This window comes from Chiloscyllium plagiosum, unplaced genomic scaffold (assembly GCF_037043375.1).
Source record: "Chiloscyllium plagiosum isolate Xiang-an unplaced genomic scaffold, Cpla_swu_hap1 HiC_scaffold_22, whole genome shotgun sequence".
Lineage (NCBI taxonomy): Eukaryota > Metazoa > Chordata > Chondrichthyes > Orectolobiformes > Hemiscylliidae > Chiloscyllium > Chiloscyllium plagiosum.
The window spans coordinates 10,979,091-10,994,584 of record NW_028270160.1 but is presented as its reverse complement, the minus strand read 5'-3'; the positions used below and the strand labels follow the sequence as shown (position 1 = coordinate 10,994,584).

At 47.0% G+C, this 15,494-nt stretch overlaps 1 protein-coding gene across 2 annotated transcripts in view; it reads right to left on the bottom strand.

Annotated features, from left to right (window-relative positions):
• The window catches only part of loxl4 (lysyl oxidase-like 4), a 139,917-nt gene that overhangs the window by 17,651 nt on the left and 106,772 nt on the right, over positions 1-15,494 (bottom strand). For both annotated transcript variants that reach the window (XM_043713008.2, XM_043713009.2), the window contains exons 9-11: positions 11,385-11,552; positions 7,885-8,050; positions 5,764-6,007 (exon numbers count right to left, since the gene is read on the bottom strand). In XM_043713008.2, coding sequence (XP_043568943.1) covers positions 5,764-6,007; positions 7,885-8,050; positions 11,385-11,552 — 578 coding nt within the window. The remainder of the gene's footprint in view (positions 1-5,763; positions 6,008-7,884; positions 8,051-11,384; positions 11,553-15,494) is intronic.

Below are 15,494 nucleotides of genomic sequence, written 5' to 3'. Positions count from 1 at the left end.
CAATTCCTTTGTGAGAAACATAGATCATCCCTCATCATGTTTATAAATGATAGATCAGTTTATAGCGATTAATTTTAATTTTTGGGCAAAACAGGAAGCATCTGGACCTGCTGTGAAAACAGTGACCTCAATGTTAACCCACTCCTGAGGGGAGGTGCAGGAGAACCCATTGTCTCCTGCACACCTTGATCATCCTGAAAACTTGGGGCTTCCCACTTCAGATCGCAACCACAGTCCCCATCCAGTTCACATGGCCACTCTCTCCCTGTCCTGCTGGGATCTGTGTCCCCTCCACCCCCTTCTCCCCCCCCAACTCAAAGCCAGTAACCCACTCCACATCAATAAATCCTGACAATCTCTCTCTGTAGAGACATCCTGCCACATTCTCAGCCTCCTTCAACTCACCCTGAACTCTCTGTGTAAATAATTGAGTCATGGTTGCTGAACAGTACCATTCATCACTCTAAAACGTTCCAACTTTCCCACAGTTGGCTCTCCCCACCCTGAATCCCTATTGCAGAGTTAGGGTTTAATGGCTAAGTAGATTGCATCAGAGGTACACTGTGTGAGTCACTGCGATCTGAACAGTCATGGGGTGGTGTTCTACTCAGAAACTGGACCCTGCACAGTCCAGAACCTGTTGCCCCCATAGTCTTACCATCACGTACAGTGTTACATAGTTCAATGGTTACTAAGATGTCTGACCTGAGTGTGTATTAAAACCATGAGAGCCCACGTTTTAAGAACACAGTCAAAAACAATCAAGGGGTTGCCAGGCGAGTAGGGAGGAAGGTGGTGAAATAAAGACTCAGGTCTAAGATGATGGGCAAAAGAATTAGATGTGATATTTGGAAATAATGTTTTGCCTCTCCATGCAGCTCACTCCGATAGTCTTCCGAGAGTTGGCCATTGTTGTTGGAGCTGCACTTACTGCCCATCCTTAGTTATCAGAACAGTATAGACTGCAACATAATAAAAATGAAAGGATGAGGCAGGATGGTAAAGCAGCTGTGTCAGTAACTGAGGACTCCGATACAAAAGGACACATATACAAAGTGCGAGAGCGTAAGAAAAGAGAGAGAGAGAGAGCGCAAGGGAACCCTCAGAAGAGATTTCCAAAACAAGACTCTACATCAATGACTAAGGTCAAAAATCAGGTTACAGTCCAACGGGTTTATTTGCAAGCACTAGCTTTCGGAGTGTTGCCCCTTCATGAGATGCTAGTGAGAGGGGAAGACCTTAGAATTTATAAGGAAAAGATTTTCCTCTCTCACTAGCACCTGATGAAGGAACAGCGCTCTGAAAGCTTGTGATTTCAAATAAACTCATTGGGCTATAATGTGGTGTCTTGTGATTTTTGACTTTGTCCAACCCAGTCCAACACCGGCACCTCCACATCATCAATGTTTAAGATCAGACTGGATAGGTGGAGACAGATTGGCTGAATGGCCTGCTTCACCTTGAGCAAATTCCAAGATTCAGGAGAGTGGGTCCAGGGATGAGGGATTTCAGCAACATGGACTGATTAGGAAAGATGGAGGTTAAGGGGAGAGAGGTTTTTGACATCACGAGGGTTCAGGACAGAGTAGAGAGGGAGAACACATTGCCATTGGTGCAAGGGTTAAGAACCAGAGGACACAGATACACAATGATTGGCTAAAACATAAAAAATGGTGCAAGGAAGTACCATTCCACACTGTGAGTGGAATGGGCAGCGTGAGAGTGTGGCACAAAGAGTTAATAACAGCTTTCGCAAGGGTATTGGATAACTTTTTAAAGTGGACATGTTTGCAGGGCTATGGGGGAAGGGGCAGGGGTGTGAGAGCAGCAGAACTGTTCTTACAGAGACCCTAATGGGTTGTAACCTTGCTCAGATCCATAAGAACATTCCTGTTGAATATCTTCAGACCAAATCAAATCAATCAAAAACCCAGAGCTTTGGCTGATTTTTACCAACTCCAACCTCTCACCGCAACTGCCATGGGGGAGATTAGTTAATGAGAGAGAATGCAAGAAACGTGATGTCTGTGCACTGTCAATAAGACAGAAACCCCAAAGTCTTTTTTTTTTTTAAAATCCTCATTTCACAAAGACTCTTGCTTGGGGAATCATTGGCTGGGTTGGGGGGTTGGGATGTGTTCAATCAGGTGAAGGAGTTAGAAGGCAGGCACGGGATCAGTTAGGAATTCTGCAGGGCACAAGGTCAGAAAATTCCGGAAGAGCTGCTGCTTCCAAGAGGCCACTGCTTGTTGCTGAACTGATTTTCTCACAGGCCAGTAGCTGATTTCCAGGCAGATGTTCAGGTGGATCGCAGGGATGCTACAAAACCACAGAGTGAGACAACATCTGGAATTCTGGGCCCCACAAACTGATTCCCAGCCTCAACCAGTCACATGCTGACTGCATTAGGAAAGGGCTTTGAGTTGTTCTCCCAACGTCCTGATATTCATCGTACAGCATTGGCTCATTTGATTGGGTCGGCATAGTGTGATTACAGAGTAAAGTGTCTAAACAGATATATTTGAACAAAGGTAGGCCACTCAGCCCTTCCAGCCTGCTCTAGCCATTCAATGCGATCACGGCTTATCTGATTTCAACCTCAACTCTACATTCCTGCCTATTCCCCAATAATCTCACAATCTCCCTTGGTCATCAATAATCCATCCATCTCTATTTTCAAAACATTTTCCAATTCTGTTAAGCGAGGCCAATCAGGATTTTGTGGTCCCTGTCATCTGTGTGCGTGGCTACTAGGGACAGCTAGTCGTGGCATTTAGTGGCGAGTTGGTGTTCGTGGATGCGGATTGCTGGTTGTCTGCCTGTTTGTCCTATATAGTGTTTAATGCATCCGCATTCATGAACACCAACTAGCCCTAAACTACAAGACCAGCTGTCCCTAGTAGCCACACTCACAGATGACAGGGCCCACAAATTCAACTGGGACAACACAACAATCACAGGACAAGCTAAACAGAAGACAGCCAGAGAATTCAGAGAAGCATGGCACTCATCCACGGACTCCATCAGCTAGCACACAGACCTAGACCCAATAGACCGACCACTGCAGCAAACAACCAAAACCAGAAACGGAAACACAGGAACAGAACCAAATAAATCCCAGAAAACACAGGACGGCAGCATTTCACAGGAGGCTTCAAAGCACCGAAGATGTCACCTAGACGAGGGCCGAAACATCGGCAAATCAACATCCCAGCTCAGCAAACATACCCACAACCACGGCAACCGGCACCCGAGCTACAAATCTTTACACAAACCTCGAAGGGAAGTTTGGTTAAGTCAACTGCAATTCTGTTTCTTCCCTCTCTCACATTTTTTTTAAAATCACAGAAATGATTTTTGAACAGAGAGAACTTTCCAAGATTACGGTTCACGCTCTGACTCCCTTTAGGATGGGAACCAGCCAATGGTGGACCTTTCATAGTCATTAGTGTCATCACGTTCTTCATTCGTATACCCGACTGACTTCTCAGGTGAAGGAGAAACCTATTCTCTGGCTCACTTGGAAGAAGATCAAGAGGGGTTTCTCAATGTCCTGATCAATGTTTATCTCTCAGCACAAAATGCCAAAACAAATTAACAAGTCAATCATCACACTGTGGTTAATTGTCTCATGCTATGCAGAAGTTGGTCATCATAGAATCACAAAGCCTAGAAGCAGAGCATTCAGTTCAATTCATCTGCACTGACCAGACACCCCAATCTGATCTAATCCCATTTAGCAGCACTTAACCCATATCCTTCCAAAACCTTCCTATTCACATACCCATCCAGATGTATTTTAAATGTTGTAATTGTAGATTGTCCCTTAGATGCATCACCCTCTCCGTGAAAACATTGCTCCACAGGTCACTTTAAAATGTTTCCCCTCACCTTAAACCCATGCCCTCTGGTTTTGAACTCCCCCACCCTGGGAAAAAAGACCTTGACTATTTACCCTACCCATCCCCCTATGATTTTATCCACCTCTGTAAGGTTACCCCTCAGACTCTGATGCTCCAGGGAAAACAGCCCCAGCCTATTCAACCTCTCCCTACTCCTCAAATCCTCCAACCCTGGCAATATCCTTGTAAATCCTTTCTGCACCCTCTTTAACAATATCCTTCCTATAGAAGGGTGACCAGAATTGTATACATTATTCCAAACGTAGCCTCACCAATGTCCAGTACAGCCACAACATGACGTCCCATCATGTTTGTCTTTGTAACAGCAATGACCACACCGTAACCCATCAGCTACCATGTAGTTTGGTTCATCTTAAGGACGTTACAAAGGCACGGCCTAAACAGCAGTTGTATCCCTTTAGCTATCGAGCATGGAGGCCATTTTGAAGCCATGATCCGAGTGAATGGCGGAGCAGACTCGAGGGGCCGAATGGCCTACTCCTGTTCCTATTTCTGATGGTGTTTAGTCTCTTTCTTCCATTGCTTGGCCACAAGAGACCATGGATCTAATTTGGGTATTTCTTCATTCTCAGGAACAAGATATTACACAGCTCAAACCTCTTTTGCTTTTGCTAAATGTGATGTAACCCCACCGCTAACGTATCGCTCAGCTGCTGATTTTCAAAGCAGCTCTCAACCCAAAACTTCTAAGAAGCAACGTGATGCTGAAAACTGGAATTTATTTGGCAGAGGATATTCACTGACAACAGGCCAGACAGCTAAGTAAATCACTTAAGTCTACATTTGGGCCCCCAGACAGCAGTATTGTTCAGATTCACAGAACATCTGTTCGGCAGTTTTCCAGAAAGACACTGTAATGTATGTTTTCTAAGAACTTCCTTTGGTGGATTGATGAATTGTTCATTTTCACTGCACAGTTCCACTCACACCTTCCAATGAAAGACACTGGAGAGGGGGGTACCTGTCATCTGTGTTGACCCCAGCCTCCCCCTCCAAGGTCAGACTGCACACCTCCAACTACTGATTACAGCCAGGACAGAGTTAGCAAATAGCAGAGACCTGGGACTGAGTTACAGACTGGAATCTAAACAAGGAGCTCAGGGTGGTTTATGTATCGAATAACATAGACCAGTTAGTGAGTTACAGATTGGAATCTAATTGAGGGGTTCAGGGGATTTTATATATCAAAGAACAGAGACCTGAGAGTGAGTTACAGACTGAAATCTAAACGAGGGGTTCAGGGTGGTTTATATATAGAATAACAGAGACCAGGGGGTGAGTTACAGACTAGAATCTAATCGAGTGGTTCAGGGTATATAGAATAACAGAAACCAGGGAGTGAGTTACAGACTAGAATCTAATCGAGGGGTTCAGGGTATATAGAATAACAGAAACCAGGGAGTGAGTTACAGTCTGGAATCTAATCGAGGGGTTCAGGGTGGTTTAGATATCGAATAACAAATACATATGAGTGAGTTACAGACTGGAATTTGAGCGAGGGATTTGGGGTGGTTTATATATAGAATAACAGATACCTGGGAGTGAGTTACAGTCTGGAATTTGAGCGAGGGGTTCAGGGTGGTTTATATATTGAAGAATAGAGATCTGGGAGTGAGTTATAGACTTAAATCTAAACAAGGGGTTCAGGGTGGTTTATATATAGAATAACAGAGACCAGGGAGTGAATTACAGACTGGAATCTTATCAAAGGGAATTTGTGAGAGTGTGTTGAGTTTACAAACCGAGTAACAAATTGCTCCGTCCCTCAGTGTTTGCTGAGTTGTATATTTTCTCGTTCACAAACCCAGCTGGTGCAAGTAGCCCTGAGCCTTGACCCTACCCGTGACAGCTATGCCAGATCCAGGCGTGTCGGCCAGCCCGTGGCCTGAAGTCGGAGCGGCCAATGTTGTGTATCCGTGATGAGAAGCGAAGGAGCCGGCGATGACCGTGCGGCCATGTCATAGAGTCCGCTGACTTTGAGAGGCAACCTTCCTCATGGGCACAGTACAGCATGTGGAGGGGCCGGTCTTCCAGGTAAGCAGACTCCTGGGCGAGCTGCGCATCCAGGACCAGGTCAGGAAGAGCTAACAGCAGCAAGAACAAGAGATTTCAAGGTTAATGTCTCTCTTATAGCATCCAGTCTGCCTTACACTCATACCCAGATCTCCCCCTTTTCCTTCTGTCTCACAATGGCTTTGTTCCAAGGCTTCCCCAAGGGATAATCCTTCATTTGGGAATCCCAAGAAGATTACCAGGGTTTCCCAAAATGCTGGGGTCAGGACCCCAAGCTGGGTCATGAGCTGAACTCTCAGGGAGTGAGTTCTGAGACAGCAATACTGGCCAATACTGGAGGACTCCGACTGAGATAAAACAACCACATTCCAAGCTATTGGATAGGGTCTCCACTTAGACAGGACTCCTCTCATTTTCATATACCTGCCCTCCTTCGTCTCACCCTCAGCTCCCACCAGCCGTGGTGACAATAGTGATGCCTCAAAATGGAGAAACAGTGCAAAAATGGTTTGGGAAGCTTTGGCAGGATATTTCCACAGGCTATCCATAAATTCCGCACTCTGTCATTGGTGGTGGATGAGGAGGGGTAGCTACATTCGCCCATCGTAGGGAGACCCACTTAAGGACCTCCCTCTTCAGCGTTTGGTGCTAAGATCAAGGCGAGAATATTGTCCATCACACGGGATGGCCAACGTGCAAACCCTTGCAGGGCTGCTTGTTTGCCACCATGGGGGAGTCAATCCCTCCGTCAAAGACAACTCAGTTCCTGATTGAGGAGCGTGCAGTGAGGGAGGGGGGCACACCCCCTCTGTCACCTGCCCCACCTCTGCCATTGCTCACCTCTGGTCTGAGATCCAATGACAAATGCCTGTCATACTGGCAGCTACCACTATCTTCCTACTGGCGCTATCACTTAATCGTGCCACCAGTTTCTGATTTGCTGACAGCACTTGCTCAGCCCCTGGGGTCATTGATCCCATGGGAAGGTCTGTCCCTGGCTAATCAACTACCTGAGAATCACGCCCTGAGACAAGCCTACCCGAAAACATCTGTAGCTGGTGCCTAAGACCACAGTCTCCCCCATTAAGTATCAAATGGGATCCCAGACGACACTGGATAAACATGTGGGAGTTTTCCTGGTTTGCTGCACTGAGATGGACCAATGGTATTCCTCCGTTGTACTTATTCCATAATCCGCAAGCAGTCTACTCCTGTCCTGACCCACTACCCACCCAACGTGACCTCTTCCACACGGAGAGGAATGGAACTCTCTGTCTACCAAAAGGTTGTTGAAGTTGGGTCTGGTTGAGTTGAAAATGTCAAAGTTGTACTTTGGTAGATTTTGTTTTAAGCTGAAGAGTGGTCTTGCTGCAGTTTTTAATTTTGAATGCATCAGGACATGGGTGGCAAATTATAGACAATCACAACTGGGAAACAATGGCCTCGCGGCATTATCACTGGACTCTTAACCTAGAGAGCCAGGGTTCTGAGGATCTGGGTTCAAATCCTGCCATGGTGAAATTTGAATTCAAGAAATGTCTAAAATTAAGAGTCTAATGATGACCATGAATCTATTATTGGAAAAGCCACCCATTTGTTTCACTAATGTCATTTAGGGAAGGAAAGTGTTATCCTTACCTGGTCTGGCCTACATGTGACTCCAGACCCATAGCAATGTGATTGATTCTTAACTGCTCCCTGGGCAATTAGAGATAGGTAATAAACACTGGTCTAGCCAATGACACCCATGTCCCGTGAATGAATAAAGAAAAATCATACTTATGGTGCAGGAGAAAAAGGCGCTGATTGGCTGACCACTCGACTTTGAAATTTAACATTCCTGTGTTTGTCCTGAAAGGTCTCCAAGTCAGTTCCTTCACACCTCCCATCCCACTTACTTCACCACTTTGTGCCTCAATAGCAGAGCGAGGACAGGTCTGACACTCACACTCCGCACAGATGACTCCAGCAGCAAAACGAGCCCCACCTCGTGGGCAGTCGACGTGGTCACGGTGATGGGAACACTGCAAGATGGAGAGCTCTGTCCCTGAGCAGGAGGTCCCGCTGAGGACCACGTTGTCTGTGGTATGGTCAGCCTGCCAGTACCAGGTTTCCTTTGAGAAGGAAGGCAGAGAGTTCAGTCACCCCACTTTGTTCCAGGAGCTCCCTCAGTATCTGCACCAGGTGGAGAGTTAGTGTAAAGCAACAGGAGCCCGGCTTTTCAGTTTCTGCATTGACCCTTTGGTCGAAAATCCGCCAACCAAGGACACCTCAGGAGTTCCAAAGATTAGACATTGTTTAATTGCACTGACTGAGATTAGAATTGGCAGTGTCTTGGAATAAAACATAATGGCAGGGTCATTCTCTCAATGTCCAACACCCATCACTTTCAGTGACTTGGAGACAGTAAGGACTGCAGATGGTGGGAGTCAGAGTCAATGGATGTGGAGCTGGGAAGAACACAGCAGGCCAGGCAGCATCCGAGAAGCAGGAAAGTCAGTGTTTTAGGCCAAAACCCTTCTGTCTGACCTGCTGTGCTTCCCCAGCTGCACGTCTATTGACACATCGCTTTCACCTCATCAAACCACTCCCTATTAGATTAGATTACTTACAGATTAGATTACCTACAGCATGGAAACAGGCCATTTGGCCCAACAAGTCCACACTGACCTTCCAAAGACCCATTCCCCTACATTTCCCTCTGACTAATGCACCTAACACTATGGGCAATTTAGCATGGTCAATTCACCTAACCTGCACATTTTTGGATTGTGGGAGGAAACCAGAGCACCTGGAGGAAACCCACACAGACACATGGGGAGAACGCGCCAGGCAGGCAATTTATTTTACATTTCCCATGCGGCGACTCAGGATGATGGAACCTAAAGGATGAGGTAAGTGGAGCTAGTGAATGGTCACGAGGCCGAATGGTCACTTTCTATGTTATGTCCATCCCCAGTTTCCCTACTCTGTGAGTGGGCCCACTCGTCTCCTGCTGAATTAGAGAGTCAGTCTTACACCACAGGTATTTTGAGTTAACCTTTCTAACCAACAAGGGTTAGCCAGCCCAATAGTTGGAACTTATTTTCAATCTTACTGCATAGTTGAATGGGCAGAATCATCGTGTTCCTGCTCCATTTCCCCTGACCACACTTCAACAACAGAGTTCTCTCTACACAACTGTGATCATTTTGACCACTGATCGTAGTGCAAGACGGCATCTTGGATCAGTATCCCTCTGCCCCAGCTTGCAACCCATTGCTTTCCGTTGACCGTAGAGGGATTTCGGACTGGTGTTTATAAACAGCATCATCCAAAAATTAGACACATAGAAGCTTTCTCTTCAAAGACACTTAGAGTTAGAAACTTAACCAACATGAAAGCAGGCCAGGATCAGTTCGAAACAATGCAGGAATGAGAACCAACTTCACCAATCAATGTGTGCAGGAGCCGGGGTTGGACTGAGGTGGACAAAGATAAAAATCACACAACACCAGGTTATAGTCCAACAGCGCTCTGAAAGCTTGTACTTTCAAATAAACCTGTTGGACCATAACCTAGTGTTGTGTCATTTTTAACTTCCTTCACCAGTCATGAACTAGGAATTGACAGAGTAGGTACATTGACGTTGTTTCCACTTGTGGGAGAATCCTGGACCACAGGGTATCATCTCAAAAGAAAGACTCAGGCATTTATGACAGAGATGAGGAGGAATTTATTCTCTCAAAGTGAAGTGATTCTGTGGAGAGAGTTGTCAAAGCTGGGTCGCTCAGTCTATTCAAGGCTGAGATAGATTTTCAATCAGGGTTAAAGGGTAAAGAAAGCAAAAGTGTAGTTGAGGATTATCAGATCAGCCATGTTCTCACTAAATAGTGGAGTAGATTGGGGACTTAATGGGCTGAATGGCCTACTTCTGCTCCTGCGCCTGTTGGCATTTTATCAACATTAACCCCAAAACTTAATAACTAACGCATGATGAGTCTCTGAAATGAGTTTCGGAGACACTAGTCTTTCTGACTCCCATTACTTGGAGGGGTTGGAGGAAACACAGCATTTCTACCTTTTCAATCTGCTTTACGTAATGGACATTCCCAAATAGCCCCTTCCAAACATCAGACTGTCCCAACCAAGAATTCAGCAGCTTCCACTGGAAGTGGAGTTTGACCAGATACTCTGTTTTCTTTACCTCCCTCAGGAGCTGGAAGCTAATCCAGACCGCATGAAGAGACTGAGAAATTCTTTTTCTTTAAATTCATTCATGGGATGAGGGAATCGCTGCCTGGGCCAGCATTTATTGCCCACCCCTAAGCGTTGACCATACTGCTGTGGATCTGGGGTCACATGTAGGCCAAACCAGGTAAGGATGGCAGATTTCCTTCCCTAAACGACATGAGTGAACCAGACAGGTTTTTCCAACAATCAGCAATGGTTACGTGGTCATCCTGAGACTCATAATTCCAGATTTTTATTGAATTCAAATTCTACCACCTGCCCTGGCAGGATTTGAACCCTGGTCTCCAAAACATTACCTAGGTCTCTAATTTAATAGTCTAGCGATAACACCACTAAGCTGTTGCCTTCCCACAATTTATGCTAAAGTTGGACATGACTTGGTGAAAATGGAGGGACATGGCAGAGGTGACAGTGAGGAAATAGCTGAAGAATCTAAAGCACATTTCCACACTTTCTGAGTAAGGGGCTGGCTACTTCAAACTGAGGTGAGGAGAAATGTTTGGGAATTCTCTACCACAGAAAGCGGAGAATGATCACGGTGGCTCAGTGGTTAGTGCTGCTGCCTCACAACGCCTGGGACCTGGGTTCGATTCCAGCCTCGGGCGACTGTCTGTGTGGAGTTTGCCCATCCACAAACTCCTGCAGTCCAAAGAGGCGCAGCTGAGGTGGATTGGCTAGGCTAAGTTGTCCTGCAGCATCCAGGGATGTGCAGGCTAGACTGGGTTTACTATGGTAGAAGGGTGGATCTGGGGGGGATGCTCTTCAGAGGGTTGGTACAGTCTTGAATGGGACCAATAGCCTCTTTCTGCACTGTAAAAAAAAATCTACAAAACCAAGAAACATGACAAAAACAGGCAATTACCAAAAAAAAAGACATTTACTGTAGAGGAAGAAAACTGCCCTGGAGCAACCGATGAAGATGGAACACTCCAGAGTTTTGTGTGATAACGCTGTGGCAAAGATAACTGAGGCAGAATGGATTCAGTAAATTTTGATGAAGAAATTTACCTCAGGTGATTAAATTGTTGGGATAGTTAGGCTCTAAAATAGTGTATGCCATGTACAGAAGCAGCAGATTGATAGGCCGAATAGTCTTTCTGTGTTCTATCTTCAATTGTGTTAACTTGGACGCATTCATCCCTCAGTGGAGAGGTCTACTAAATAGTTACATGTTTTGATTTGCTGTGATGCTGGTGTCCTGCCTCTGGGGCCTACCTGAAGTGCGTGGTTGGCAAAGCCTAGCCCCAGTTGCCGGCACACGACCATAGCCTCGGTCAGTCTCCAATGCTCGCCGCACACCGTGCCCCACTTCATTGTACCGTTGACTTCTGTCAGGATCTCCACACGGCCTTCCAAGGGATTACGACCACCATTCAAACGGATCTACGTTTAGGATAGGAAGAAAAATGAACTCTTTAATGTACCTAACTCTTCAACGTATCCCTGATCCTTCCATAAGACCATAAGATATAGAAGCAGAAACTAGGCCAATCAGCCATCAAGTCTGCTCCACCATTTAATCATAACTGATAGGTTTCCTAATCCCATTTTCCCGCTTTTTCCCCCTAACCCTTGACCTCCTGGCAATGAACAACATATCGATCTCTGTTTTAAATATGGTCAATGCCGTGGCCTCCACAGCCTTCTGTGGCAATGAATTCCACACCCCTCCCTATCTCTTCAACCTCTATGTGTTGCTAACAGTACAGAGAAGGTACACTTGTTTAATCCCTGCAGTGAGTGGCTTGCCTTATGAGGAAAGGCTAGACAGGCTGGGACTGTATCCTCTGGGGGCCAGAAGAGCCAGAGTTGACTTAATTGAAACATAAAATCCTGAGGAAACTTGACCAAGTGGATGGTGAAAAGACATTTCCTCTTGTGGGAGAATCCAGAGCTAGCAGTCAAAGTTTAAAAATAAAAATAATCCCTAACCTTCCATAAGACCATAAGACATAGGAGCAGAAATTAGGCTATTCAGCCCCTTGACAATGCTAGGCTATTCAATATGATCACTGCTGGTCATCCAACTCAGTCCACTGTTCCCACCTTCTCCCGAGACACTTTGATCCCATTACACGCAAGAACCTTATCTAACTCCTTCTTGAAAGTCTTCAATGTTTTGGCCTGAACTGCTTTCTGTGGCAGACTCCCCACTCTCTGGGTGAAGACATTTCTCCTCATCTCAGTCCCAAATGGCCGACCCTTATCCTTGAACCATGACTCCAGGTTCTGAACTTCCCAGCCATCGGGAACATCCTTCCTGCACTGACCCTGACTTGTGCTTCCTCAGAAAGCGAGGAGATAGTCATCCTCCCTTTTGTGTACAAAGTTAAAAATCACACGACACCAGGTTATAGTCCAACAGGTTTAATTGGAAGCACTAGCTTTTGGAGCGTTGCTCCTTCATCAGGTGATAGTCAACACCAGCATCTCCAAATGACTGTGTGGAGTTTGCACGTTCTCCCCGTGTCTGCGTGGGTTTCCTCCGGGTGCTCCGGTTTCCTCCCACAGTCCAAAGATGTGCAGGCCAGATGAATTGGCCATGCTAAATTACCCGTAATGTTAGGTAAGGGGTAAATGTAGGGGCATGGGTGGGATGCGCTTCGGCGGGTCGGTGTGGACTTGTTGGGCCGAAGGGCCTGTTTCCACGATGTAATGTAATCTAATCTAATCTAAAAAAAATCTAATGACTCCCTTTTGTGTGTGTGGGATGTCACTGCTCGCTGCACACAGAAAAATAACTGAGTACATGAGTCTGTGTGCAACATTTATTTACAAAAACATCAAATCTGTAGAATTCCTGCGCAGTCTGCCTGTGAGAGGACCAGTCCCATGTTAACCAATTTACTGAGCAAAGGCACAGTTGAAGATAAACTTGTGTTTATACTTCATATTTTGAGCCACTCCAAAGCACTGGACAGCCAATGAAGCACTTCGCAGGTTTAGTTTCATGTATGGAGCACAGCGAACTCCTACAAACTGAACTCTGCTAGTGAGCACGCAGTCTGTTTCAGTGATTTCAGTAGGGGGATAGATATCGGCCAGGACAGGAGTCAAATGCTCTCCCAAATTGTGACATGGAATCTTTAACAGCCAGCTCAGAGGCAGAAAGGACCATGGTTTAGCATGTCAACCACCAGACTGCATCAAAGACAGGTGAACCAGCCCACAATACTGCTGTGCCTATAAAACATCAGCACTGCCAACTCAACTTTACACCGCTTCTTCAGCACCGACCCTCTGACAGTGCAGCACTCCCTCAGCACTGACCCTCTGACAGTGCGGCACTCCTCAGTACTGACCCTCCGACAGTGCGGCACTCCCTCAGTGCTGACCCTCTGACAGTGCAGCACTCCCGCAGTACTGACCCTCCGACAGTGCGGCACTCCCTCAGTACTGACCCTCTGGCAGTGCGGCACTCCCTCAGTACTGACCCCCTGGCAGTGCAGTACTGCATCAGAACTGACCCTCTGACAGTGTGGCACTCCCTCAGTACTGACCCTCTGACAGTGCGGCACACCCTCAGCACTGACCCTCTGACAGTGTGGCACTCCCTCAGCACTGACCCTCTGACAGTGCGGCACTCCCTCAGTACTGACCCTCTGACAGTGTGGCACTCCTTCAGTACTGACCCTCTGACAGTGCAGCACTGAATCAGAACTGATCCTCTGACAGTGCGGCACTCCCTCAGTACTGACCCTCTGACAGTGTGACACTCCCTCAGTACTGACCCTCCGACAGTGCGGCACTCCCTCAGTACTGACCCTCCGACAGTGTGACACTCCCTCAGTACTGACCCTCTGACAGTGTGACACTCCCTCAGTACTGACCCTCCGACAGTGCGGCAGTCCTCAGTACTGACCATCTGACAGTGTGACACTCCCTCAGTACTGTCCCTCTGACAGTGTGACACTCCTTCAGTTCTGACCCTCTGACAGTGTGACACTCCCTCAGTACTGACCCTCCGACAGTGCGGCACTCCCTCAGTACTGACCATCTGACAGTGTGACACTCCCTCAGTACTGTCCGTGTGACACTCCCTCAGTACTGTCCGTGTGACACTCCCTCAGTACTGATCCTCCGACAGTGCGGCACTCCCTCAGTACTGACCATCTGACAGTGTGACACTCCCTCAGTACTGACCCTCTGACAGTGTGACACTCCCTCAGTACTGACCCTCAGACAGTGCAGCACTCCCTCAGTACTGACCATCTGACAGTGTGACACTCCCTCAGTACTGACCCTCTGACAGTGTGACACTCCCTCAGTACTGACCCTCCGACAGTGCGGCACTCCCTCAGTACTGACCATCTGACAATGTGACACTCCCTCAGTACTGACCCTCTGACAGTGTGACACTCCCTCAGTGCTGTTCTTTACAATCTTGCATTAAAAACTAGCATAACGGTGACGACTGTCAATTTTCATAAAAACCCATCTGCTTCACTAAATGCCTTTTAGGAAGAAAACCTGCTGTCCTTACCCAGTCTGTGCCTACACGTGACTCCAGACCCTCAGCAATGTGTTTGACTTTTAACTGTTCTCTGAAATGGCCCCAAATGCCACTCAGTTCACAGGTGACTTTGGATGGGCATCAAATGCTGGTCTTACCAGTGACGCCAACATCCCATCAACAAATAAACAAGAAAATGCTGAAAATGTCAGCTTAGTAGCTCTCCAGAGTGGGATTTGAACACAGGGCTTCCACACACAGAGATGATGACACCGAGACAACAGGCTGCAGTTTCAGAATGTGTTGGTAGTTGTTGAGTCAGGGCCTGTACAGGGACACACTGACAGACACATTTCCACTCACGCTGCTCACTCAGCGATCTGTCCAATCAGCACTCTGCAGGCCGCTGAAGCACACACTCCATATGTTAAACTAAAGCCATTAGCTCTAATGGGAAGTGTCAGCATATTTCTCTTTGTTCTCTCTGCATGGTTAATTTCTGAAGTTGAATTGAATTGTGTTATAAATCTGGTGTCTCCTTGATCCACCCGTTTCTTGTGCCTCAATATAAAATAAACAGCATGTGAGCACAGCCTCCACACTCAGTACTGAGGGAGTGCTGCACTGTCGAAGGGTCAGTACTGAGGGAGTGCTGCACTGTCGGAGGGTCAGTACTGAGGGAGTGCTGCACTGTCGAAGGGTCAGTACTGAGGGAGTGCTGCACTGTCGGAGGGTCAGTACTGAGGGAGTGCTGCACTGTCGAAGGGTCAGTACTGAGGGAGTGCTGCACTGTCGAAGGGTCAGTACTGAGGGAGTGCTGCACTGTCGAAGGGTCAGTACTGAGGGAGTGCTGCACTGTCGGAGGGTCAGTA